Genomic DNA, 27,078 nt, shown 5'->3' on the forward strand with positions numbered 1-27,078 from the left:
TCTATTCCTATTGCAAACCAGGAACCAACAAACACATTTCTCTCTGTCTCTCTCTGAGCATACTTTCCTTCTTAGACATGAAGCTCAACATAAAGAATGACCTATATTTTTTAGGTGAGTGATTGCAGTCTATAAATGTCTAACCAAGTGCATGGATTGCCTAAAGTGAGAAGGGGCTTTTTAGCTGTGTGACGTCTCTGCTGCACAAAACAGCTTGCCCAAGTCTGGACTTGCTACATCTGTGGAACCAAGGACCTGAGAAGTCATGAAGGAAGTTGCCCATAGAAATTCTGCAAAGTAGACACAGTTCTGAGAATAAGTAGGCAGAGTGAAAGACTGGGCCAGGGTGGAAGTGGGCCAGGTGGGAAGAGCCAGTGAGCAGACTCTGGTGTAATGCAATGACGTCAGACTCTAAAAGCCACCATTGGAAGACCATGCCAGCTTCTACTCCTAGCATCCATCAAACTGTAGAATTACCTGGCCAATAAGTGTACTGCAGTTTGATTTGATTTAAAGGAAGCTTCTTTTGACACATGGCACATAGGCCATGACCTATCCCACTGTAGTCCCACAGGAATGCACCTAGGCAGGAAAGAGAGCAATAGGCTAGGTCCCAGCTTCTCAGAGGGACCTGGAGAACTGCTGGAAAGTGTCCTGTGGGAGGCTGGGCACTCATCAAAGGACCTGAAGAAGACAGAAATACAAACAACTGGGCAGGACACGGCAGGTGGAACTCTTACCTTGCTCATTGTAACTTATTCCTCTTACTTCTTTCTTGTCTATTAAATTCTAGGCATCTCCAACACAAAACAGATTCCATATTTGTGTGTGTGTGTGTGCATGTGTTTTGTTTTGTTATTCTTTATCTTACTTTTTTTTGTTTGTTTTGATTTTTTTTATAGAGAATATAAAGTTTGTGGGTGGGTTGGGAGGTGGGGAAGATCTGTAAGGAGGTGGGGGAAGGGAAAGAATATGATCAAAACACATTTTATACAGGAAAAAAATTATTATAAAAAATCATGTAATTATGGCTTTTCCTAAATAAAATAATAAAATAAAACTCTGGACTTGAGGACGGGGACAGCAGGTCAAGGAGGTACTAAAAAGGGGAACTTTCTGCATACCCACACAGTGAAATATTGCAAAGCCCATCTGTGAATTACTGGCTCGCCATAACCTCAGTCTTCTTCAGAAATGTTTTCTGTGTGTAACTTGAATTTATCAGATCAACAAGCCTAGATAATAGACAACCTCAGTCTAGTGCAGGGCAGCCGTACAGTAATCAGGCATGCTGGTTTTAACTAGAGAGGTGCCAAATGCCACCTTACCACCCCAAATAGTTCTAGAGAAAAGACCAGCGCAACACCATGTAAGGCAAAAATCACTGAGCACAGTCTACCATAGTCAGAAACTCGTCTGAAAGACCCTCTCCCTTTGTAAACCATCAGCGATAGATTACATCTCACTGAGTATTTACAGATGCTTTGTAAACTGTGAAGTACCGTGATAATGGTGAGTGGTCCCTATTTCTCTGGCCAGATTTAGGACATTATTTTGTTCTCATCACCTTTTGTCGCTTTTATCGCTCCTTGACTATTCTGGATCAGGGCTGTGAATCTTCAGAGAACACTTAATCTGCAAGCCCAAGAGTGACTGTGCACTGTGGTCTGTCACACCATCTGGGCCACTGACACTGTACTTAGCTTGCTCTCAAACAAGCCTCCATCGCAGTTAGTTCTTGCCTCCCAGGAGTCTTCCTAGAGCTAGGTTTTACCTGCACCTTCCCCTCAGCACCTCAGAACTTAAGAGCTGCTAGGAAGAAGGCTTCATGAGGATGTGGGCAGCAGCTCTGAATGGGGGAACCACATGGGTGGGTGGGAGTCTCTTCCATAGAAAGGAAGACATTGGCCACTATTCAGTTAGCCAAGAACCCAGTGAGAATGTGGTTCACAACGTTCTGAGTAATGAACCAATGCCATGTGACTGCATTATGCAAACTGCTGAAACACAAAACTGAACATCACAAAGCTTTCTCCACCCATGCAGGTAGAGACTCAGAGAAACCCTGGGCATTGTTGGAAGAAAGTCAGCTCTAGCCTTTCCTTTTTGCTTTCTGGTTGTTGCTGCTGTTGCGGACATTCCTGGACTTCTTCCTGTGTTCCCAGGGCCGGGCTGACACAGCCCTTCCATATTAGCCCTGCGAAGTCCAATAAGTGGTGTTAACGCTGTCCGGCAAAGGGACTGAAATTAGGGGACCCTGTCACCTGCTCAGGTTTATACGGTTTGTCAGCAGTAGACACAGGATTCTGTCCCAGACTGTATAGCCCTGAGAGGGTGCTGACCATTTCTGAGCCCCAGTTTGCTTATTTTCAGAGTCTGACAGTGTCTCACTCTAACTCCTCCCAGCAGAGACACAATCAAGAGAGAAGGCAGACATTTGGGGGGGGGTACTCAAGGATTGAGTCCAAACTGATGTCTCTTTGATCTGTGGGTCTCAAGCATAGACGTGTCCTGACAGTTGTCACATGAGCACATGAAATCCTCACTGAGCTGTTGAAGCATGATCAGCCTGCCCTGGCTACAGCCAATAGCCACGTTCTCCTTTGGTGCTGTCTCCTCCAAGGTTCACAAAGCCTCTGGGTGGCTGATATTATTCTCACTATTTATAGGTGAAGAATGGTGGTGATGAGATGTGACCTGCCTGAAATGAGATGACTGGTGAGTGACAGCATGGGGATTTAAATTCATGGCCAGAGTTGTGAGACAAAAGAATATCCTTTGGCCCAACACTTGACGGTTTCTGAAGCTGGCTCATAAAGGAGCATATCAACAAGATGGATGATGGCTACTGTGGCCAGATGTGGCCTGTGCACATTCCAGAGATTCTCAACTGCTGTGCACACAGTGCATGTTTCCATGAAGGAACACACTCAAGAGAGCTACAAATAACTTGCCAATGGTCCCATTGCTACAAAGTGTTGGCACAATACTGTCCAAATAATAATTGTTATTCTAATTCTAGGATTTTAACTTATTTATATTTATTATAATTCTTGGTTGCCTTTTAGATGGGACTTCCTCAAGGCTAAGGAGAAGAGTTATGTGTACTCTTCTGTCAATTCCCAAGGATTTCTAGTACCCTGCTGTATACACAACAGTGAGACTTTTTTTTTTAACAGAAATCCAAAGGTACAAGAAGACACATTGACTGCAAATGACCAATGAACATAAAAAAGCAATCAGTGCTTAATGGGAAAGAGTTAATGTCTTCAGGAGAAGGAAGTGGCTAATGATTTGTATTTCCACAGTTTAGAGATGGGAGGGAATATGGGGAGGAAATGACGTGGTGAGGCTCAAACACTCTTCTTAAGGGAGAACACATTGGAAAAGGAGACAGAGAACTGTAAAGACAAAGGAACTAAGGTGGAACCTTAGATTGTTTACATTGGTGTCAATCCACTCACAGATCTAGGCAGAGCATCCCAGTGTCATGCAGGAAGTCAGGACACCTGATATGTCCAGACATCATTCAGGATCCTGAATTTTAAGGTCAAAATGCAATAGCGAATGGAATTCTTAAGTGAGCCAATTTACAGTAATGTTCAAAGAGTCTTCCTAGGTTTAAAGTTTTGATGAGATTGCTCAAAACTCGTCTGCTGAAAATATTTAGCCTTTAGCCTAAAAAGGGAAGAGGCCCGGCTTGAAAAAGATAACACAACGAGGAGAGAGAGATCGAATGGTTGATTCCAAGTTCCCACAAGCGTGTGGTGTCCTGATTTGTTGCTCAACAGTTGCTCTTGGGAGGTGGCTCAGAGTGAAGTGGAGCAGTGGTCAGGATGCACTAAAGGTCAAGGAGCCAAGCCCACACTGGGTGCTGGAGGACAGCCTGCAGCCCCACATCTGCAAACCACCTTCTGCTGCCCAAGGACTTTCACATGCATTACCTCATGTGACCAGAGCAGTCTTGTGAGGGGGAGGGTAGGGACCATATTCATCTGGAATATGCACAGAATCAGGCCTGATACTCAGGCTGTCCCAAAAGGCATTTATTCAGGTTGATAGGGACCTGGGCTGTCCCAGTCACTACGTGATTTGAACATCACCTCTAGTTAAATAACAACCCTCAAATAGTAATAGCCCACCACTGAGTAACAGAGATGAAGTTCCGTGCTTGGAACTAGTCAAAAGCTCTTTGTTCAAAAAAGCTGTGCTAGGTGCTATGGGGCTATGGGTATAATGAAGATCCTGCCATCCCAGAAAGCTGAGCATCAGGGCCTTCAGTGAACTGCAAACAAAACACTAAGGCTGTTCAGAAGAAGGGAAAGCCAGACTTGACAAGAAGCAATGGCAAGACCTTCAGAAGGACAGTGACATTGGAGACTGGCCTTGAAGTAGCGGCCAGGTTTTGACAGAGTAAGATGGAGGTAAGCGTGTTGGGGAATAAGTGATTTCTATGTTTGGAGACAACAGAGATAAAATATGTGTGGGAAAGGAAACCCAAGCTGGTTGGATTAGGAAGTTTTGATACGGAAGGAGTGATAGATGGGTAGGAAGGAGGATCAGGGTCATGGTGTTGGGGACCTCACATACTAGTCTGAGAAGGAGTCCTTGCTTTGATCTATGTCTTGAAGGCTGAAAAATCAGAATGTCCTCCAAGCGAAGCAAGCAGCAACCTCTGACCTAGTGTTCTGTTAACATGGATGGTCTGACGCTATGGCTTCATGGTAAAGTATTTGCCTAGCATGTGCCAGGCCTTGGGTTGGCTCCTCAGTACTGTAAAACAAAACAAAAGAAACAAAAAACCCAAAAGGCTGTGTACTTTGCAGCCTGAGCCCTGAGGTTCTTAGCAAGGTATTTATTTATTTATTTATTTATTGCTTGTTTGTTTGTTTATTGTCATGAGTGTGTCATATGCATATGCTGATGTGGGTGCAGGTGGAGGCCGGAGACCGCTGACATCAGGAGTCCTCAATCACTCTCCACCTTGTTTTGCTGAGGCAAGATCTCCCACAGAACCTGGAACTCAGTGATTCCACTAGGCTAGCTGGCCAGTGAGCCCAGGGGTCCTCCTTTCCACCTTGGACTGAGGTTACAGACTTGCATGGCCACATCTGGCTTTTTAGACCCAGGTCCTCACACTTGCGTTGCTAGCGCTTCACCATCCGAAACATCCCTCAAGCCTGAGAAGAGTCATTTGTAAAGAATCCAGACTTCATTTCAAATTCTGCACATCGACCTTCCCTGGACTGCATAGCTCCTGAGAAGACAGTCATCAAGGGAGGCTGAAGAGCGTGTGAGCATTCCCACATGCATGTACTGTCGTAACTAGGAAAACAAAAGATGGCTTTTGCTGAATTTTGTTGTTTAGAGCTAATTTTGTTGTTTAGAAGGCTCTGTCACTTGAAGTTGGGACTCTTGGTCCCTTGGTGTTCATACCTTCCTCTGCCTTGAAGCTTGGCCTTTACAAGATGAGGAAGCATAATCCCGAAGGCTACAGAAAACTAAAAGACCTAGCCTCTCCCCTGCATCTGCAAGAGCTGGGGCATTCATTTCCTAGTGGGAGAAATTCATACCCCCAAAGATGTACAAAGGCAGCCCGGGTGGAGCTTAAAGTCGGCAAGGCTTTGGCTTCACCCGCCTGGTAAAGTGGAGTAAATGTGGTTACTTCATTTACAGTTGCTTGGTAAGCACCCTCCCCACCCCACCCCCACCCCCGGCACCTCCACGCCTAATCTACAGAAAATGACCACAAGTCCCAATAGATGACACTACAATGGTACCCTCACTTGGTACATTTTTTTTCTCTTCTTCTTTCACCTTCCAGCACTAAAACACCCGCTCACCTGTGCAGAGTGAAGGGAAGGCGTGTCTATGATCCAGGTATTAGAGACTTAATGCTCCAGAAAACACACACACAGTCACCACAATGAAAAACAGCTTAAAACAACAAAGAAAACATTCAAAATAGGTAGCAATTGGGACCAATTAGTGGGTGAAATTTACTTTCCTGGTGACAAAGTAATGAGAATATTCTGTGGGCTACTACTCAGTCACCATGTCAAGATACCCCAGTGTGCTGGCTGGTTTTATGCCAACTTGACACAGCTTAGAGTCACTAGAGAGGAAGGAGCAACTGAGAAGATGCCTCCTTAAGACCAGACTGCAAGCAAGCCTGCAGTACATTTTCTTAATTGATGGGGTAGGTACAGCCCATTGTGGGTGGGGTCACCCCTGGACTGGTAGTCTTGGGTTCTATAAGAAAGCAGGCTGAACAAGCCATGGAGAGCAAGCCAGTAAGCAGCACCTCTCCATGACCTCTGCATCAGCTCCTGCCTCCAGGTTCCTACCCTGCTTGATTTTGGTGATCAAACTATTACATGTGAGTGAAATAAGCCCTTTCCTCCCCAAGTTATGTTTGCTCATGGCGTTTCATCACAGCAATAGTAACCCTAACTAAGACACCCGGGGACAAAGACAAGAGTTTTTAATTTTGAAAGCCCTGCAGTGGAGATGTGAAGATCAGTCAAGTTTGGTTGGGCCTATCTGAACTGTTTATTTAGTTCATGCCTTAACCCTTGGATGGGTCTACATACTACTATTAAGTGGCCCCACAAAGAGCTTAGCAGCTTCAGAAATCAGTGGAATAAACTGAAGGGAAGTACTTATGTGGGTGACATTTTTAGCAATGCTGCAGACACTGTGGTAGGGCCTGGCCAGTTCTAATTGGAAAAACACAATAGGAAACACATCAGAAATCGGTTTGGTGTGAGTCAGAGAGCCATGGTAGAAAGTAACTCACCTGCCTGGGTCAGGGGTGGGGTGAGTGAAGTTTATCTCAGTGGTAGAGATACACTTGCCTAGCATGTATGTACAACATCCTGGGTTCGATCCCCAAAACCAACCAACCAAAACCCTAAAAGTAATTAATTGCAGGGAGAGTGCTATTGTATGTTAACATTATCAAATGTTTCTGTCAGAGGTATATATTACCAAGAGCCTTCTCCCACTGTGTGGCTTGTATATTCATTTCTTCAACAATACCTATTGAGTAGAACTTTTTGATTTCTATGAAGTCCAATTTGTTAAATACATTATTTAGGGTTACTTCATATCCTGTTTAGAAATAACTCCTCAAGTCTTGCATGAACACTCACCTATATTTCCTCTTAGGAACCTTATTGTAATCAAATATGTTGGATCATCTCAAGTTATTTTTCGCGTGTGGCATGAATTTATGTACATATGTCTGTACATGCATGTGTATGTGTGCATGTGTGTGAATGTGTGCATGTGTGTGGGTGTGTGAGCATGCAAGCATGTGTGTATGGGTGCATGCACATGCGAGTGTGTGTGTGTGTGTGTGTGTGTGATTTGTCCCATCAGCATTTGTTGAAAGGACACCCATTCTTATAGACTTGCTTTGGTGTCTTTGAGGAGGAGCAATTGACCATGCATGCGTTCATCCCTGAAACTGCTATTCTGTGCCTCTGATCTATTTGTTTTTTTTTTCCTGTGCTTGTTTATCTTAATTAAACTGCAGCTTTACAATAACTCATGAGGACAGGTAGTATAATGTTTCTCAACTTTATCCCAGCTGTCCTACATCCTTTCATGTGCCTGTGAGCCCTGGTTATATCACTTGAAACCTGAGTTGATTTTCGTCCAGTCCTTTCCCTGTGAAATCAGGTCCTGTGTTTGACTTCACTGATCTTTCCTTTTTCAGCATTCAACGTACAATTAAACCCATCTAGTGAATTTTTTCCTTTTGATACTTTTTATTTTTCAGTTCTAGAATTTTCACTTGGCTCCCTTTGTTTCTCTCTGTTGAAGTTCCCCATCTGTTCATCTTACTTTGAATTCTCCAACATATTTTTAAGAGCTGTTTAAAATTCTCTGTCTGCTAATTCCAACACTGCATCATCTCTGCATCTCTGAGTTCACTTTTAGTGACCTCTTACTCTTATGGTTATGAGTCACGTTTTCCTGCTTTATTTATTCATTTTAATTTAAAAAACCAGGGTCTTTCTCCCTCCCTCCATACCCCCTTCTTTGTGTCTGTCTATCTGTTTCCTTCTGTATTCTAGGTTGACCTAGAACTTTCTGTGTACCCCAGGCTGCCTCCAACTTATGGCAATCCTTCTGCCTCAGCCTCTCCAGTTCTAGAACTATAATTGTGAGCCACCATATCTGGCTCTATTCTATAGATTGTCTTATAATTTTTTGTTATGTGCCTAACAGTGTGGCCACAATACTGAGAATCTGGGCTCCTTTATGGTGGCATTCAGTTTACTGAAGCCTAAGACTGATCTTGTCAAGGCTTGGACTTAGGTTTTGTGAGAGTGAGTGAAGAATACCCCAATCTAACTCTTTATGTCCCCTTTGTGTGCCCCAAGTGCTGTCTCTCCACTCTTAGGTCAGAACTGCAGATATTCTCTGACTATTAGGCCCCCTTGACTCCCACAGCTGCAGTAACTATTCAGTGCCTTGGAATGATAGTCAGAACAGCTCAGTATTTGGTGAAGACTCAGGGAGACCCCCTCTCTCTTCTACATCGCTTCACAAATCCCTACCATCTGTAGAAGTCCCGAACATGTCCTCTTTCACTGGGCTCCAGACCTTGTTCTATGGTTTAAGTGGTTCCAGACAGCTGGCCAAGGTGACTTGAGAATTCATCTCCCGTGTTTCATTGAATTCTCAGTCTCCATTCTGGACTGTTTTCTAATACATGAAAACAGTTGCTTTAATCCAGTATTCAACATTCTGAACTGGATTCCTATTTTGATGTCTATACTTTTGTAAACGGGAGGTCCCAATTCTTGGTCCATTTACTGGTAAACACACTTACTCTTTATGTGATACCAGAAGCCCTTGCACGCCTATACAACATCACATCATCAAGACACGCACATGCTTGACAGTACTAGATGTCTTGTTGCTGCAACACACCCACCTTCCCTTGGGAAACAAAATGCTGCCTCCCCAAGTGACTCCACCCCCGTGACCACAGGTGACTGGTTCCAGCAGTTGCCACCAGATCCAATCTGAACCAGTCAAAATTCTCAGGCTTTTGTTAAGTTGAACATAGGACGAAAAACCATGAAATCTCCGAGGGTCCAAGACACATGATAATACCGTGATTCCCATCCACAGAGAGAAGTATTCAGTGAGGAGAGAGGGCTGATGTGAAAGTGTATGTGGGAAGGAGATGCTAATCTCCTAGGACGCCTCAGGCCCTGCTTTCGAGGCTCCCAGGGCCTGCAGGCATCCTGTCCCTCCCTGGGCTGCAGGTATATGGAACATCCTCTCACCTCTAATAGCTTCCATAAGGAAGTCATAACATTTTCATAATATTTTGAAAATTGAGAAACTTTTGCAGCACATAAATATAGCTCAACTTTATGTCAAATTTAAATGACAAAATGACCTCCTGGGTCTATACATACTAGGCTAGGGGGTTCACTATGGCAATATCCAGTATCTTTTTTTTCTTTAAACACAATACCTTAAAAAAACAAACAAACACAAAATTACTATAGTTCAACACTGGGACTGGACCTCAGGAGACAATTGGGACTTTCAGGGTCTTTTAACTTTCTGAGACAAAACTTAATGACCGGCCCTGCATCTCACATGTTGTGACAGTCTGATGACGCATCCAGAGCTAAGTCTGCGCACAGGCATGGCTATCATATCTACGTTAAGCACGACTACTCATCAGCTCTGAGTTCATCTGGGTTTGTACACATTCTGTACCTGCCCACTAACACATACTGGGCATCAACCTTTTGACTTTGTAACAGAGTCTACAACTGTGTACCCACCAACCCATCACTGTGTGCATTTACTGAAGTTGGCTTCCACCTGACAATTTTCTCTGGCTCTTCTCCACCCTCACCCATGTGCAAGACTGGAGGGATACACTGGAAGTTGAACATCCCCTCGAAGCAGCCCATAACCATCGCCTGGGGAATGTGGGGCATAATACATTTCTCTTGGGTTCGGGATTGTTCTGCATCTTCTACCTTGGCCTCCAGAGTAGACGCCCATGTGATAAGGCAGTGAGCTGGGCAGCCTTCTCTGTTGGCACCAGCTTTTCCCAGGCCCACCTTCCAAAGCACACTACCTGTGCTCAATTCCTTGTCTCAGGATCTGCTTCTGGGACAGCTCAAACCAAGGCAAACTGATTTTCATCTCACCTAAAACAACCTTTAAAACTTTTCATCACTTTTAAGCATTTTGCAGATGAGAACAAGTACAGTAAAACAGTTTGTGGAAGGCAATGTTTGGTAAATAGCAGAGTCAGGATTAGCGTCCTAAACCCACAGAACCATGTGGCCTCTAATGGCATCCTGCTGCGATCTGTTCTCTGCCTTGCGGAGAGCTTGCTGTGCCCAGGGCACTGGCATTTCTATCACCCAGACTGTGTGTGTGTGTGTGTGGGGGGGAAATACTGCATTTTCTTACTTTAAAAAAAAAAAGAGAGAAAATAGAGCTTCTAATGGGAAAACTGAATATTAAAGTTTCTGATTTCATTTCTTTTTGAACACCCAGGAATTTATCATTTGAGTGTGGACAGGAAAACAAGCTGGTTTGACATGGGATGCCATGTACTATGTACTATAGTACTCATGTACTATGCCTAGTACAGGACATAGATATATTATATTCCTCTCTCCTCTTTATGCTAAAATGATTAATATTCACTAATTGTGCAATATAATAGGTTTCCTTTTGAAATTTCAATGCTATAACATATACAACATGTATATAACACACTATGATCATATTCATCCTTAAATTTCCTTTTCATGTCCCCATCCTTCCTTCCATCTTTCCTCTTTCCAAATAGTGCCCCTTCTTTTTCTTTTCTTTCTTTCTTTCTTTCTTTTTTTTTTTCTTTTTTTGAGATAGGGTCTCACTCCGGAGCCCTGCCTGGACTCCCTGTGTAGATCAGGCTGGCCTGCACTCAGAGATGTCTGCCTGTCTCTGCTTCCCAGGTGCTGAGGCCAAAGGTGGGCACCACTACACACCACTCCCCTTTTACTTCTCATGCTAAATGCAGAATAATGATAAATAGAGGTTGTAAGGGTGGATGTGGAAGTGAGTAAAAGGAGGATGGATTTGATCAGTGTATAATATATGTATGTATGTATGTATGTATGTATGTATGTATGGAAATATATTAACCCCATTACTGTATAACAGTTAATGTTAGTAAAAAAAAATAAAAGACTAAAAATACTTGAACAAAACAGTTGTGATTTTTTAATATCAAACTAAGTATCCCAATTTCAATATATGTAATTATACAAATATACCTAACTGTATAGCGTGAGCCTATCTGCATACATACACAGACATACATCAGATCGATCTCTTTTAATCTAGAGTCTCTTTCTCCATGTTTTCCCCTGTGACACTATGTCCATCTCAGGTTGACACTGGTGGTTGATGACAAGGTAATGGGACTCTAAGCCACTGGGCAGAGAGACAGTGAGGAGTCTACAGGAAGAACAAGTGAGAGGAGTCCACTTGTAGAGCAGAGCCAAATCACAAGTTACCCCAGAGACAGCACACCTCCTTAGCAGGAACTGAAGACAGATGGGGACCAGCAGTGTGGTTCCTGTGGCTGACCTCGGGAAAGCAATATATTAGATGCTGAATGCTTTATTGTGTAGCCTGAGTTACCCAGGACTGGAGATAAATGGCGAGGCAGGCTTGGATGAAGTAAAGTGGGAATCCAAGGTGAGAAAGAAGGACAGGGAGTATGAAAAAGTCCCTAAGATCATGCATGAAGTGAGTGAATGTAGAATTAGCCCACAGTGGATTTAAGGGTCCTCTGTAGGGTGTGACTACATGCTAACAAGTTTACACACACACACACACACACACACACACACACACACACACATACACACACATACACACACATACACACACACATACACACATACACACATATACACACACATATGCACACATACACACACATACACATACATACACACACACATACACACACACACACACACACACACACACACACACACACACAGGATAAGCAGGGGGACACCGCTTCCTGGTTTGCTTCAGTTCCTCATCAAAATGGGGCTGTTCAACAATTTATACAAACAAGTCCTAGACTGTGGCTAGACAGATCCCTGAGAGGAGACAGAATAACTCTCTGCTCTTCCCCTTGGGAATTCTCACTTTCTGCCCTTAAGGCTATCCCATTTCTGAATCTTCACATGACTTCATTCTCAACGGCGGTACTACTCCCATGATGCCCTGCACTCCTTCAGTATAAAACTAGCAGTCTGGGCTGCATCTTCCTCCTGTAGTCACTACATTCTTTTGTCCGTTTCAATCAATCGTTGATGTGCCCCCAGGTCAGGCTCCATCCTGACAGCCATTTCTGCCAAACAATATAGGCCTCTAGCAAGATCCTTGTGATCTTCCCAGGGACCTAGACCTGTTCTGGAGTAAAACCAAAGTAAACAACAGCCTTTGCAGCTGTTGCCCACCACCCAGTGGACCTCACTACAGGAGACTGACAGGGCAGATTTACGCCACTTCTAGGCTCTGCCATAAATCCCACCAGCAGCTCAGCTCCTTAAGGAAGTTATAATGAAGGCAACAGGTTTTATTCTTTGTTTTGGACAGCAAACCTTTAACTCACTTTCACCACACATAACAAAAAAGAGCTCACATCTCCCATGTTCAGTTAGTAGAAGTATTCCCCCCCTTCATTTATTCTATCGGTAATCAACCCTGGGTTATTATAATTAGCATTTAGCATTGGAAAAATAAGTACTCTTCTTTCCTGGAAATGCCTTTAATTCTTCACCAGCATCATTTTAGTTGCCAAGCAACTCTCAACATTATGTCTCGTATTTGATGGAATTATACCAGAATTTTTTAATATCAATTTTAGGATAGAATAGCAACCTTGTATGCTAGCATGTCTCTTAGGAACTACTAATATTGATCACAGGATCATAATTGGTTAAGATGTAAATTTTGAACACACAGAGGTATGGATAATTTATCATTAAACACGGAATAGGTTCACAGTATCTGTGAATGTCCAGAGGAATCAATTTAGAAGGCCAAGACACACCTGAGAATGTTTATAGGTTAATATTGTTTGTGAGGGTGGGATATGTGATTGTAATTTTTTCCTTTTGTTATTCTATATTTCTGGTTTCCCAGAATGAAGCAAATGGTTTTTTAAAGCTATTAAATTTTTAAAATATGAGTTCTGAATTTTAAATCTCTGTAGGTATAAGAACATAGGAATTAAAATTAAATAAATATATGAAATATTAACATAAACATTGTACTGTTCACAATAATTCTTCAAAAGCCAGTTATTAGTGAAATAATACTTTGAACATTTAGAAAGACTAGGTAAGTGTGTGTTAATGTTTGTGTATCTCATCACAAAAAGGCCTATTTAAGAGCAACATAGTCTCAGTCTATACTAATAATTTAGAAAAATAGGATTTAAACGTAGTTGAGTTTTTGAGTCTTCTAAGGCTATTGGTTGGTCCTGCAAGCAGTTAAAAGCACTTTATATATAAAACATTTAATATATAAAAGCACCTCATATTTCCATTCTGAAGGATTTCCCTCAAGTTCACAGTCAATTTCACATCTGAGATCACATATTTCTTCTTCCAGACATTGTTTGGTTCCCAAACTGATTTTGATGTTCTTTGACAGTATCAGGGAATCCAGGGATCTGAGTGACAAAATGACCTGTGCACAGTGTTTTGGTTTGCAGCCAAAACCAGACTGGCTTTAAGTCAGAAATAGAGCCAAGGGCTTTCTCTCCTCCATCAATAACTTGCAAACTCTGATCATTCCCAAGAGTATATGATACATATTATACACTGAATGTATTAATATGATTTTGCTTTTGGTTTAAAATGACAAGAACATATTCCCCCAAGTGGTTGGAATACAGATTTTAAGTTTAGAATTAATACAGGATTAAAAATCTAAGACACATACATAAGAACACAACTTATCCATATTGTAATAGTAAAATTAACGGAGAGATGAAAATGAGGGGAAGTCCATCCATCAGCAAATGCTATCGCAGGAGTTAACAGGCTCAAACCTCTAGCGATAGAGAGCATTGGACAGAAGCAACAAAGAGGCAAGGAGCCTGAAGGGACCTTTCATGATCAGGAGCACAACTACACACAAACTCATTAAAAATGAACAACAACAATAACAAAAACAAACAAACAAAACACTCAGCCAAAGCCTATGTGTACACACCAGTGATGTGGCCAGCACGCAGTGGAACAAAGGCCGATGAGCAACAGGGTGGAGAGCGGGCACATAACATGTGAAGGGCAAAAGTGCAGGAAATTGAGAAAAGAAGGAGAGGTTTAATCCTGGAGAGTGTTTAGAGGTGAGTTAAGATAAAAAACAAAAAAAAAAACAACAAAAAAAACCCCTACATATAAGTAGTCTGTTCAGTTCCAAATGACGAGCTCTTGGATTTAGTCTTTGTTCCACAATTCTTTAAGAAAACCCCAGCGGGGCTGATGTTTGATTTCTTCACCTCTTTAGCATATCTCATCTTGACCAAATGGAAAGTTTGTTTCTTAAGGTATGAAAGAGGCAAACACCATGGTAGCCTTATTCCTAACTGTGTGATAAAGTCCAAGATTGTTAAGTTTGAGGGTCCCTTCCCCCTAAACGTCTGTCTCTTAGCACCCTTGGTCCAGTACTGTAGACAGTGGCATGCTGTAGGAGTTTAACCATGGGCTCCGCAGGGCTGGGTCTGAGGAGGATGCACTGGAGGTAGTGTTGCTCTTCCCAAGGTGTGAATACACCAGCCAAGCCAAGCTGAGCTCCAGCCCCGCCTTGCTGCAGATGGAGCTGTGGAGGCTCTGCTCTGCCGCTAAAGCCTCTCCAGCATTTCCCCATACAGACATGATGGATGCACCCTCAGAAGCACACGGGATAGTAAACATGACCACATAGTAGAAAGTGATCATTTGGAATGCTTGTCGTTTATGAACTTACTCATCACACAGGGACAAAACTTAATCTTTAATGGTGGCTATGCTTAACAACTGGCTTGCCAAATTATAGAAAATAGAACAATTGTGATCTTGTGAGCTCAATAATCATGTAACATACTGCTATTAGCAGATAAAGGCTACTATCTACCCTTCTACACACACTTTCATATCCATAAAAAAGAAAACAAGTTTGGGCCCATCTCTCCTCTACATCTTCAGCAAGTTATCCTTATCCCCACCCATTTCTGTGATTCTCATGTTCATGGTTGGCTATTTGCTTTTTAAGACCCAATAGGCCTAAAAAGGTGCCCCCTTATCCACAACTTCAAGACTGGGGTGGCATTGAAGGTGATCCTACCTACACTGTCTTACTATTTCTCTGGTTTTTCCTTCAAAGTCCCCCAGGGTAGGAAGCCTGACTTGGTTGTATCCTAAAGTCTAGTACCAGGGCTCTGCAAAGTCCTGCAGGCGTGAGGCAGCAACCGGAAGGCCAGGGAGTGAGTTTGCCTCTGACGTGCCCTTCTCCAGGGCTCTCAGAAGTTTAGTCAGTGTCAACAGGGCAGGCCGCTTTTGGATTCATATTATTTCCCAATGAAAGCCTCAGAAAAATCTATTGGCAAACTGGTTTGTTTGGATGGTAGTTTAGGAAAAAGCATTTCTCCAGTTCCTCCCAGCTCAGCTACTCCTTGAAGACCTCTGAATCCTGGAGGCTGCATGGAGATGAGGGTGGAGACCTTATTGCAGCACAAGATCATAAAAGCTGCAAATGTAAGCCTGAGAAAACTGTCTCTGAGAGCAAGGAATAAGGCTGTGGGCACCACAGACATCTGCTTTCTGTTTATTTCCCCGAGTGTAAGATGGACAGGCTGTAAATTCTGTAGATAGCTTGCTGCAGTCGAGGATAGAGACGTTCAGGGAAATCACACAGTGGTGGTACTAGGATTCCGAGCTGCTCCCAGGCGGAGCGTATCCCTAATTAAGCCTGGCTGGATTGCTTTCATGCTCCCACGAGGCTGGCTTCCCTGAGGGCTTTACCAGTTTGTAAATTGAAAAACCTATTTGTTCCATTGCTTCTCAGAGATGTTTGTTTTTCATGGTTTCTTAGAAAGCCTGAGAACATGTCCTGGGATGTCCAAGAAGCCTGTGGGCTACAAGGCAGTGGTACTCAATATTAGCCTATGAGGGACTTTGCTCAAACGTCATAGTGAGTCCTGGGCAGACAAAAACCTCTGGGCTTGCACGTCAGGAACCTGAATCTGACATAGTCCTCTCGATGAGACTCTAATCCGGCAGAGAGAACACAAGCCTCGGAGAGCAGATCAGAGCTTTGCTGTCAGCAGCTGGCCCGGTACTGAGCTGGACCACATCCCATGTGCCCTTTCCCTCTCCTGAATTCCAGTTCCCTATCAGCTCAGAGAGCAAATTAATAACCTACAGTGATGTGGGGAAGCCCACTGGGGTCAATTCAGGTAAAGGCTCACTCCCCACTGAGCCCATGATCCGTAAGCGCTCAGTCTCTTCGTATCCTCTGTCTTCCAGTCAGCAGGAAGATTCCTTTCTCTGGGCCCTTCTACTGAGGAAAAGTACCCAGGATTCCTGAGAAACTGAGGCTCCTATTCATCACTGTTTTGAAGACTGATTGTGGCCCAGCACACAGGGAGGGCTCCTGGAGGTGATGCTACACAAGAAAGTTCAGGGTGGCGAGAATTCAACACTTTCCTTCCTCAGGCCCAAGAGTCACCAGAACACACCCTCATGAGAGGGCAGACATCCTAGGGGGCACTGGGTGACACCAGCCCAGCAGAGACACAGCATTAGCGGCATGCCGACCAAAGAATGCCAATTCTCTCCAGAGGACGAGGAAGAGCCATGCTGGGCACGTCTGTCAACCCCAGCTGTTTAGGATAGGGTGACCCTGTGATTAGCTTTTTTTTTTCCTATAAGAAACCTTGTAGATCTGGGGAGTACTCCTGGGGAGGCTTCAGAGACAGCTGAAGGGCCTGTTATCAGCAGTAGCAAAGGCTTCATATACGTGACTTTATATACACAGCTTCGTGCTTGTGGTTGCCAGTTCTAAGTACCCATCTGTGTGGTGATGTGTTGTGTGGTGTGGTATGGTGCCTGTCTGTCTCCTCTACACCTTGCTTTGGCAGACAGAGTTGAAGCTACAGAGAGTTGAGAAATAGCTGACCTTCCCCACGCTGTGGATGGGACTGTGGTTCTAACAAGCACCTGATTGCCTTCCCTCAGCTTCAATTTTAAAGACAGGCATAGTTATACCCATAATGCATTAAGGTCTACAAAGTGCTTAATACCAACTAGCTCATAGTACAGAAACTATACTTACTAGTCATAAGGTCTTCCTGGATTGGGAAACATTAGTACAATGCATGTACGTGGTAATTTAAGAATATAAATTTGACTTGACAATTAATTTCCTTCAGACATCTGACGGTATAGGGGTGGAGTCTGTGACTATTTCTTGCACTGAATGGAATTTGGTTTCTGACTGGGGAGGTCTGGCAAACACTGGCTGCAGGGTTACTCCGTGCAGCACGAAGGAAGACTCTTCTGAGAATCTGAGGCCTGTCTCGGGGAGAGAGCCACACCCGCCCCAGCTCAGGGGACACAGGGCTGCTGCAGGCAGAGGCAGAAGAAAAAGGGCAGCGTGTTTTCTATTTAGATGTGGGTACAAGGTGTGTTGTTTCAGTTCTCAGCTGCCCCACTTTTTTCTTGTTCATCCCATGGAGATAATAATACCTGACCTATTTCAGGCTTGTTTTGACTATAAAAGAAAAATCAATACATATGGAACACTAAGAAAAAAAATAACACCCCACAAATATAAGCTACTGGGATGCACTGTCCTTGGCCCTGACAGCCCACTCTGGACGCGGGAGCAGCTTGCTAGGGTGCTTGCCAGGGCACGTGTGCAATTGCTCTATGATGCTATCAGAAGTTGTCTTTCACAGAAAGGAGACATGGAAGAACTTTGTAAATTGGGATATTTGATTTTTTTTCTACTTGGCCCCAATGCTGGTAGCCCTCTTGCCAAGTGAAAAAGAATGAAAAGCTTAAGTGATCTCATAGGCCTTTAAGCTCTGCAACGGCTGGTGTGATCCACACACCTCATACATATTACATGTTCCTGGCTGTGATCATCCACCTCATTACACTCAGTGTCAGAATGGGTTAACTAGCAGTCACATGTGGGGTCTGATGAAAACAGAAGGTGGGATGGGCCCGGGCAGGGTTAAGGCAAATGAACCGACTGGAGGGGTGGTGTTTTCTAGTCACAGATCTGTAACCTCTGGGAGGGTTGTTGGGGGCCTTCCACAGTGCCCTCATTTGCATGTGTATCCTTAAAACATTGTAATCCAGCCTTCCTCTGAGAACAGTGGCAGGAAGGGGTAGACAATGGCTACTTAGTAATGCTCAGGAGACAGCTTTCAGGATGCACTTCTCAATACCCAGGAGGTTTTAAATAACATTTAGATTATCCCTTCGGTGCACTTGAGAAATGAATGGAACCTCAGTTTTCAGAAACATCTACCTGCTGCTTCTCCCTGGACGTCAGTTATCTTCCCTCACCAGCGCTGGCAGTCACACTTCCTGTGACCATGGGCATTGTCTGTCTAGCAGTAGTCGCCACCTGAGGCCATCAGGCACTTGAAGACTGGCAATTGAGGCATCCGAACTAAAGTTTACACTTGATTTCCTTGTAACTACTTAAAATATATACGACAATAGCCTCATGTGTTTAGGGGCTGCTGTGCTGGACAACAGTACACAGCCTGAGTGAAACACATCCCAGGCTGCGTGAAGACGAGGGGAGAAGGTAGGGAAAGTAAAGAAAGGTCAGTGTGAAGCTCCTCCTCACAGTAGAGAGGTCAGCTGATAACCAAGAGAAGGCAGACTCACAAAGGCATCCTCTCTAATTGTCTCCAACACACATTGGCTTTTGCTGTTTTGTCTTTTATGTAAATTCTGGGATGGGCGATTCTGCAACACATGATTATGACATTTCTGTCATAAACTCTGAGATTTTTGTCCACAGCATTCCCATGTTCCAGGGGCTGTGAGGTGGTGTCTGGTCTTTCCCAGTAAGTGCCCTTGCTCAAACTCTACATAGCAGAAGGAACTTGTTCCTGAACACCTTCATTTATTAGTGTGTGTGCGCGTGTATGTGTGTGTGTGTGTATGTGTGAGTGTGTGTATGTGTGAGTGTGTATATGTGTGTGTATGTGTGTGAGTGTGAGTGTGTGTGTATGTGTGAGTGTGTGTATGTGTGAGTGTGTGTATATGTGTATGTGTGTGTGTGTATGTGTGTGTATGTGTGAGTGTGTGTATGTGTGAGTGTGTGTATGTGTGTGTATGTGTGAGTGTGTATGTATGTGTGTGTGTATGTGTGAGTGTGTGTGTATATGTATGTGTGTGTGTGTGTGTGTGTGTGTGTGTGTATTCCTGAACAGGCTATTTCACAGGTGCTTTATAAGTGCTGATGAAGCAGGCACTTGGTCACTGTCATTTTTCTTGGGTCTCACCCAGGTATAATTAGGGACTTAATACATGCTTCTTGGTAATGACCTAAAGGACATTTAGCCTCAGTGGGGCCTACACAGCCGTTGCATTTTAAGACTCAAGTTTTCACATTAACGTCTTCCAGAAAACAATGTACCGCTGCCTTTGTAGGACTGACTGGTCATGGGGAGTGGGCTAGGATGGGTTATTTTTGAAAAGGACTCCGGAATTGACCATATATTTTTGAGGTTGAAGCCACCATTATTTGAAAGCTAAGAAAACAGTCTTGAACTCATCAGGTAGTTGGATGATTGGCAGAAAAAGAACGAAGATAATATAAATACATCTACGGTCGCAGTGTACTCAGTAGTGAAGCAAAGAATAAAGATCCTCGTTCACGCAGTAGCAATGCTATGTCCTGTGAAGGTCTAGGAAATACAACTAGCAGCCAAAGAGAAGGACAGCGTATCTAACAGCACTAGCCACCACCCTGTTCCCACTGGTTGCCACCAGCTTCTAGCTGTTTCCCTGAATGTACGTATTTTCTAAGACGATTTTTGAAACTCCAAGTTATTCAATCTGGGGCTGAAGACGTAGCTTAGTGGTAGAATACCCGTCTCAAATCAATCTTTTGGGGAAGGGTAAACCAAGGAACAGAACAAACGGCTTTTTCTTTTTCAGGGATAGACAGGTTGCCCTCAAGCCCCTGTGTGTTAAGTAAGCACTCTACCACCGAGCCACACATCGAATCCCCTCCCTCTTTCCAAAGGCAAGACATCTATAGCAAACTAATTTAAAGTAGTGATTCTCAAAGTGGGGTTCTGGAAGCAGCTGCCTCAGCCTCACCTGGGACCTTGTTAGAATGCAAATTATTGGACCCCACCCTAGCCAGACCTACTCAAGCAGAAACTCTGGGGGTGGGACCCAGCCATCTGCATTACTAAAAAAAAAAAAAAAAAAAAAAAACCAAACCTCCACATGACTGTGTGTGCAAGAATGTTGAAGAAGCACCGTTTTAAACCAAAATTGAGACAGTTGCACGCAATGAATCTCCTCAAAGTGCCAAGTCTTTCCCAAGTCTATAAATAAGGTCCGAACAAGCCCTAAATACTAACAGTCCCCACTTCTGAGAGCTGAGCACACCTCCCCTCTACTCTCCAGGAGGCTCCGGCTGGGGTGGGCTGATGCTTCAGAGCTGAGCCCCACAAACTCATCTGCTTCCCAGCAGGAGATGCAGAAACATAGAAAGGGAGACAGGGGAAAAGGATACTGAAAATCTTTGAATTAATAGATTTCACTGAAATCCATCAATTTTAATTCTGCTCGTTTTGAAGCAAACTCAATACCTAGTACTTTCAAATCATCAGCAAAAGAAAATGCTTAATTAAAAATAAATCTTTTCAGGGCATTGCTTGCTGGCGGTATAGCTCTGCATGTATTGACAGAGGGCAGCACCTGGAACATGCATGGTTGGCCTATGTGCCCACATGCTCAGTTCCTAGCTCCTTGACCCTCCCCCACACCTGACCTTGCAACCCATGAACTCTTATCTTTCCGTCACAAACACAAGCACAATTCCATACTGCAAGGGGGAATTATTGAGACCTTATTTGTCCAAATGACCTGAATGTTTTCAAATTCTGTTTGACGGTGTGAGACAGACTTATTTTTTCTACCCCGAGAAGGAAGACAGCCCTAGAGGCCAATATCATTTTCGGATATCTCCCACCACGAGACAAACCTCCATGCAAAGAAAATACCAACTCCCCTCGGTGGTAACTTTTCTCACTTCAGATTGCACCTCTCATCACGACCTCTTCCACCCACATAGTCATGTGCCATAGCAGTGCAGACTGTCTCCAACATTTCAAAGGCTCAAAAGCTATTTTTAAAGCCAAAATACAATCTAGGTTGCTCTTGTATAAGACACTTTTTAAGGAAAAGAAAGAAATAACACAGCAATTTCTATGTATGTGGGCAGTTAGCCAACTCACCAAAAGATTGAATGCAGCTGTCGATCAGATCATCCAGGCTGGCTCCTTTGGACAAATGTCCCAGGGACACCATCATTCGGAACTGGGTGATCTGGGCCAAGCTAGGCTGGGCAGGGAGAGGGCCGTTGACTGATTTGGCCTCTAGTCTTGCTTTAGGGCCAGCTCTAGAGCCATGGGGAGGTTTCCTGCCAGGAAAGAGAGGTCCAGGTTAGGATAGACGGAGCAGCTGGGGGTCTCGCTGGCAGCTCTAGGCTCTGAAGACAGAGGGAAGAGGAGCCAGGGCAATGAGTCCCTGAAGCCGGGCTGGTAGAAGGCACACCCCTTCCACTTGTCAGGCAGAAGCACTGAACGGACTGGTTGGCTGTTAAAGAGACATCTCGCCAGCAAATGACAAGGTGAGATTCCAGGGCAGCAACAGCTTTCTCCCCACTGGTGGAAGGACTACTCCATGCTGCCGTCTCTCTTTCAGAAGGGGAGAGGCAGAGGGAAAACTGTACCCTGGCAGCCCTTAGCTTCTAGCTGCTAGGCTACTGCCTTGGGGTCTGAAGGACTGGTTCAGTTGGCCTCATTTTCAGCTAGTTTCATTCATTTGATCAGTGCCTAAGATGCTGAAGGGCAGGGGGCCTCTGAAACACCTTTAAGAGCCTTGCAGGAGAACTCAAAGACTCCAGGGTGGGGAGAAAGTGGGGGTTATTATAGTGGTGGCATTTAGATTTCTCAGCCATCTCTGCTTCTCTTACAAGTCTTGGTTGGTTTTAATGAACAGTTTCATTTTTGATAACACAAGAAATCACTATGAATCATTCAGACCAGTAAACATTCTATCAGGTCTTAGCTTGGGTCCTTAACGAAGAGAAGGGTGGAGGGGTTGACTCTGAGCTGAACTGCCTGCTCTAGAACTGAGTGTAAAATAGCTGTTTGCGCCTGGAAATGGCTTAGGAGTCTGGTGCTTTTGCTTAGCTTTAGTGGGCATGACAAGCCACTCTGCAAAGTGTCTCATGTAGTATGTTTTATTTCTCTCTGTTAAAAAACACACAGAGACCCACATCTATAATCTTTGCAGGTTCAATAATGAAAGGTGTTGTTGCTGATCACTTTTGGGGCATGGACTTAGTTCTCCTTTTCCTGTTGCACCTTTGGCTAAGTTATAGTGTGCTGTCAAAGAAGGAAAGTGAAAAAACGCTCTAGAACCATAACACATATTAGAAGCATAAACCGGCATCCATTAGCCAAGTACTTATTCCATGAGTAGGACACTGCAGTAGGTCAGGGGAGACCACAGTGAGATAGACTTTGTAATTACTCTGTAAATTATACCACATGTCCAGTGCATGTTAGTTATTCTTGTATAAAAGCATCAGGAGTTCCTTCATACACACAGCTCTAGTAGGAGAACCTAAACAAGTCAGTGAGTGTAACCACATAACTTCTAGGCCAGTGTCCAAAGAGTGCAGAGGGCAAGAAGCATATTGTTCTCTGAAGAAGGAAAAGCACTTTCCAGGGACTGTGTGGAAGATGTGCCCTGACAAGGTAAAAGCTTCACCCAGAAGGGGCCAACCATACACTTATAAAAACAAACATCAAACAAACTAACCAACAAAACACCACCCTGGGCACACCTGGGTTTGGAGAAATCAGCTTGCATAAAGACAGTACTCTGAACATGGGCCACACCATACAGCCAGACTCCAGGGGAACACCCTGGTCCTACCAGTTCTGTTCTAACTTCAGAACATCAGTCTGTGGTGTACATGGGGCTCTGTTCCAAACTGAGGTGGGACCAATGAAGCTTAGTCACTCTGGTTACCGGGGAACTTGCTAGTCCAAGCCACCAATTTCCAAAAAGGATCAGGTTGGGGCTGCAGAACTCCATCGAACTCTTGGCCATCACTGATTTTTATTCAGGCCCCAAGAGTCAGATCAGTGTGTAAGAACAAAATGATAATCTAAAAACAGTAACAGCTCTCACAAAGTGAGTTTCCATTTTCAACCACACTGTGCTGGGATCTGCATTGTGTCTGAAGCTACAGCCCAGAAAGATGCTACCATTTGATGTGGAAACTGAGTCCTAAACATTCTGAGGCTGTGCATGTGGACTATCTCAGGGGACTAATACCTGGAGTCTCCCTGGCTCTATTCATCTAACTGGCATTTGGGGTGGGGGCTATATGTTTATAACCACACTGGAATTGGTGAGTAGATTGTCAAGAGACTGAAAGGGTTTATTCAATGTACAACAAAAGCCAGCTCCTTCAGAAAGATGGCTGATAATGAAAAGGCGGCATCTCAGTGCTTACTTGCTCAGCAGGTCCCTGGAATGGTCCTTAGCACCTGAGAGCTGCCCAGTCTCTACACAGTCCTTCTCCAAACATCCACAGATAAACGAGAGAGGTATGTTTGGCCTCAAGTACAGAGAAGGCCAGCAGCCAGCTTTTTTGGCACCATGCCACACTTCCTAGCTAGGCTTCCTTCCCTTCCTACAAACTGTCACAACTATCCAAACCTGGTCCAGTGCTGAGAGATTCAGGCATGAAGAAACAGGAGAGAAAGTGTTAAAAGCCGAGGGCGCCCTGTGGGCTGCAAACTCTCCTTCTGCCCAGTCTCTTGACTGCTTGCCCTGGAAAACTCTCAGATCGTGTCCCCCCGCTCTTTCTTTTTTAAAAAAAGTATTTAAAAAACTGTTTTTTGAAACAGAGTCTATGCGGTCTAGGGTGGCCTAGAACTCTCTACCTTCAGTCAGCCTTTTGGTGCTGGAACTGCAAGCATGCCTCATCCCACCTGGTTAAAAAACAACCCTACCACCCCACTAGGATGCAACGAAAGGAAATAAAAGAAATATCTTAAATTGTTTTCTTTCTTAAAAAATGCTAGGGACCACATCCAGGCTTGTCACATGCCAGGCAAGCCTCTTCACTGAACTACACCCCCTGAACTACCTGCCCCTTTCCATCTTTCCTCTCTCCCCACCTCCTAGTGGAATGGTTATAGACAAGGATTTATACCAGTGTTCTCAACCTTCCGAATGTTGCCACCCTTTAATACAGTTTCTCGTGTTGTGATGACCTCCAACCCTAAAATTATTTTGTTAATACTTCATAACTGCAATTTTGTTACTGTTGTGAGTCGTAATGTAAACATATGACATGCAGGATATCTGATACGTGACTCCAGGAGGTTCAGGACCCACAGGTTGAGATCCGCTGATTTAATACAGGGCTTTATCATAGGAAGTTTTGAGAGCATTTTATCCATCCACAGAAGGCACAGCTGTTAACTCTACAAAGGCATATTTTAAAGGGCAGTAGCCACACGTTTCTAGTTTAATTTGAGAATTAAATAAAACAAACCAACAACAAAATCTTGAAAGAAACACATTAACTTGAAGATGTTTTCTCAGTTCTACAGTGGTTAGCTTTCCCTCCCCCAACACACTCCCAAAGCCTGCTGAAGGAAGTTTGAACTGGTTTGGGGGACTTGGTCTCCAGGCACAGATATCCTCAGGACAAAGGAGGAACAGGGGAGAGTGGCGACATCGGTGATCTGCTCAGAGTTGGAAAGGTGGCTTTCGCTGGCCGCTTCTGCCAAGTGCGCCTTCCAGTCCTGCCTCACGCTGCCCACAATACAGTTAATTTGATGGACAGATCCACTGCAGGGTAGAGCAAAGGAAGGTGGAGGACATTCGGATGCACGGCCCGGCAGGGAATTAGAATGGACATAACGACAAACATAGGTCGGTCGTGGTGCGCTCACATCTGCGTCCACATGAAGGGCATTGTGAAGGGCACAACCCGATCGGCCCCAACCAAGGCGAAGCGGTGTCCAGGCAGTTGAGGGTTTCTTGTGCTTTGAGGGCAAATGTCAAATTCCTTGACCACCTAAGGCCCTTATCGCTTCCAGGAGCAGGACTGTTCATAGCCACTCTTTCTTCACTTTCTGTCATCCCAAGACTCTCCCAAACATCTCTCTAGAGTATGGGCGTAGGAGCGCAGGCTCGCAGACCTCTGATTTGGAAACTTTTTTTTTTTTTTTTTTCTCAAGGGCAGCCAAGCCCTGCCACCTCCGTTTGCAGCCATTTCTGCGGGTCACTCCAGAAAGGCCCGGAGAGACCACCAGGTGGCGCTTCCTGCTCCCTGCGCCCTCAGCAGGTGCCAGGGGCTCAGAAAGTATGCGAGTGGGAGTTCCCGGGGGTGACCTGCCGAAGAGCGTCCAGAAAGGCCCACTGTTGTGGAGCGCTGGGTAGGTGGAGGCTTGGGCCCAGACCACTCCAGATCTGGCCAGGCGACCTGTGGCCTCGCCACCCCAGCGGCCCCGACTCTGTCTTCCCTCCTGGCCCAAAGTGCTGGGCTCCGGGGGTGTCTGCCTCACGCCTATTCTCCCCCGACGTCAGTCTTGACCTGGCTCCCGGGTCTACCTCTATGGTCCACCCCGGGAAGCGATTCTCCTCGGAACGAGTCGCCTGGTCCTCCGATCCCGCTCCTTACCCACTTGGAGAGGACCGCAGGGGACACTGTTCAGCTATCCCTCCCCACTAAAGATGCCGAGCTCCCCCGAGGAGCCACAGCTACTCACCGCGGAGCCTCTCTCGCCTTGCCCAGGGTGCCCATGGCCGCGGCGCGCTGCGCTCCTGGAGCCGTCTCACCTGGAGCGGCGGGACCGGCTCGGCGGGGCGCGGCGCATCCTTCGGCCGCCGCCGGCCCTCGCAGCCCGGCGCCGGCCACTCTCGGAGCCAGGCGAGCCGACCCAGGCGCACCCGCAGGCACAAAGTTTGTGCGAGCGCGCTCCCTGCGCTCGCTCCCGCGCGCGCGCGCACACTCCCTCGCACCAACCACCTGACAGGCGCTGATGTTATCATCAGGCTGGAGGAAACGTGGGGCGCCCTCAGCTCTTCTTCGAATCCTGCCCCCATTACTCGGTAGCGCCCTGATGAGGACCTGCGCAGCCTTCGCTTCCTTCGCCCCCTCATCCATCTCTCCCAGCCCAAGGGTTAGGTCCGAGGGGTCAGAGTGAGCGGCCCTGAAACTGACCCAGCTAGAGCCTTGCAGAAGAATTGCCTCCACCCAAGGCCACGGGTCCCCTGGGGGTTGTACTGAGACCCCTTTCCGGATCTCAGGGCTGTCTTGTATGTATCAGTGGGGGTGTACAGTTGGGTCCGGGCAGGGAAGGCAGAAACCCCCTAAACCTGCGCACTTAGTTCTCTTTGGCACATTTTACAAGAGAGGACATGGGTGTGTGCACTGCATCCTAGAAGAGGTGGTGGGTGTGGAGGTGAGCTCCGGAGGAGTGATCCCTGTCGAGTGAGAGGCAGCTGCTTGGAGTAACTGTAGGTGTGGGATACCAGCGGAACCAAGCGAGGGATGGAAGGTTGGGGGAGGGGGCTTTCTGGCTGTGCCAGTGTGCCAGCAGACGTGGCCAAGAGGGGAAACCTACCAACTACCTGTCTCAGGCATGGCGATGTTAGTAATAATGGCAGCTAGTGCTGATCCAGTGCTGAGCTACTTGTTTCCCACACATTACCTCAT

The 27,078-nt window shown here is 45.2% G+C and overlaps 1 protein-coding gene across 1 annotated transcript in view; it reads right to left on the reverse strand.

Moving 5' to 3' along the window:
* Rasgrp1 (RAS guanyl releasing protein 1) overlaps positions 1-26,526 on the reverse strand; it is a 65,925-nt gene extending 39,399 nt beyond the window's left edge. Inside the window, exons 1-2 of the mRNA XM_059258924.1 lie at positions 26,129-26,526; positions 21,560-21,744 (exon numbers count right to left, since the gene is read on the reverse strand). Coding sequence (XP_059114907.1) covers positions 21,560-21,744; positions 26,129-26,526 — 583 coding nt within the window. The remainder of the gene's footprint in view (positions 1-21,559; positions 21,745-26,128) is intronic.
* Positions 26,527-27,078: the final 552 nt, after the last annotated feature.

This window comes from Peromyscus eremicus, chromosome 4 (genome assembly GCF_949786415.1).
Source record: "Peromyscus eremicus chromosome 4, PerEre_H2_v1, whole genome shotgun sequence".
Lineage (NCBI taxonomy): Eukaryota > Metazoa > Chordata > Mammalia > Rodentia > Cricetidae > Peromyscus > Peromyscus eremicus.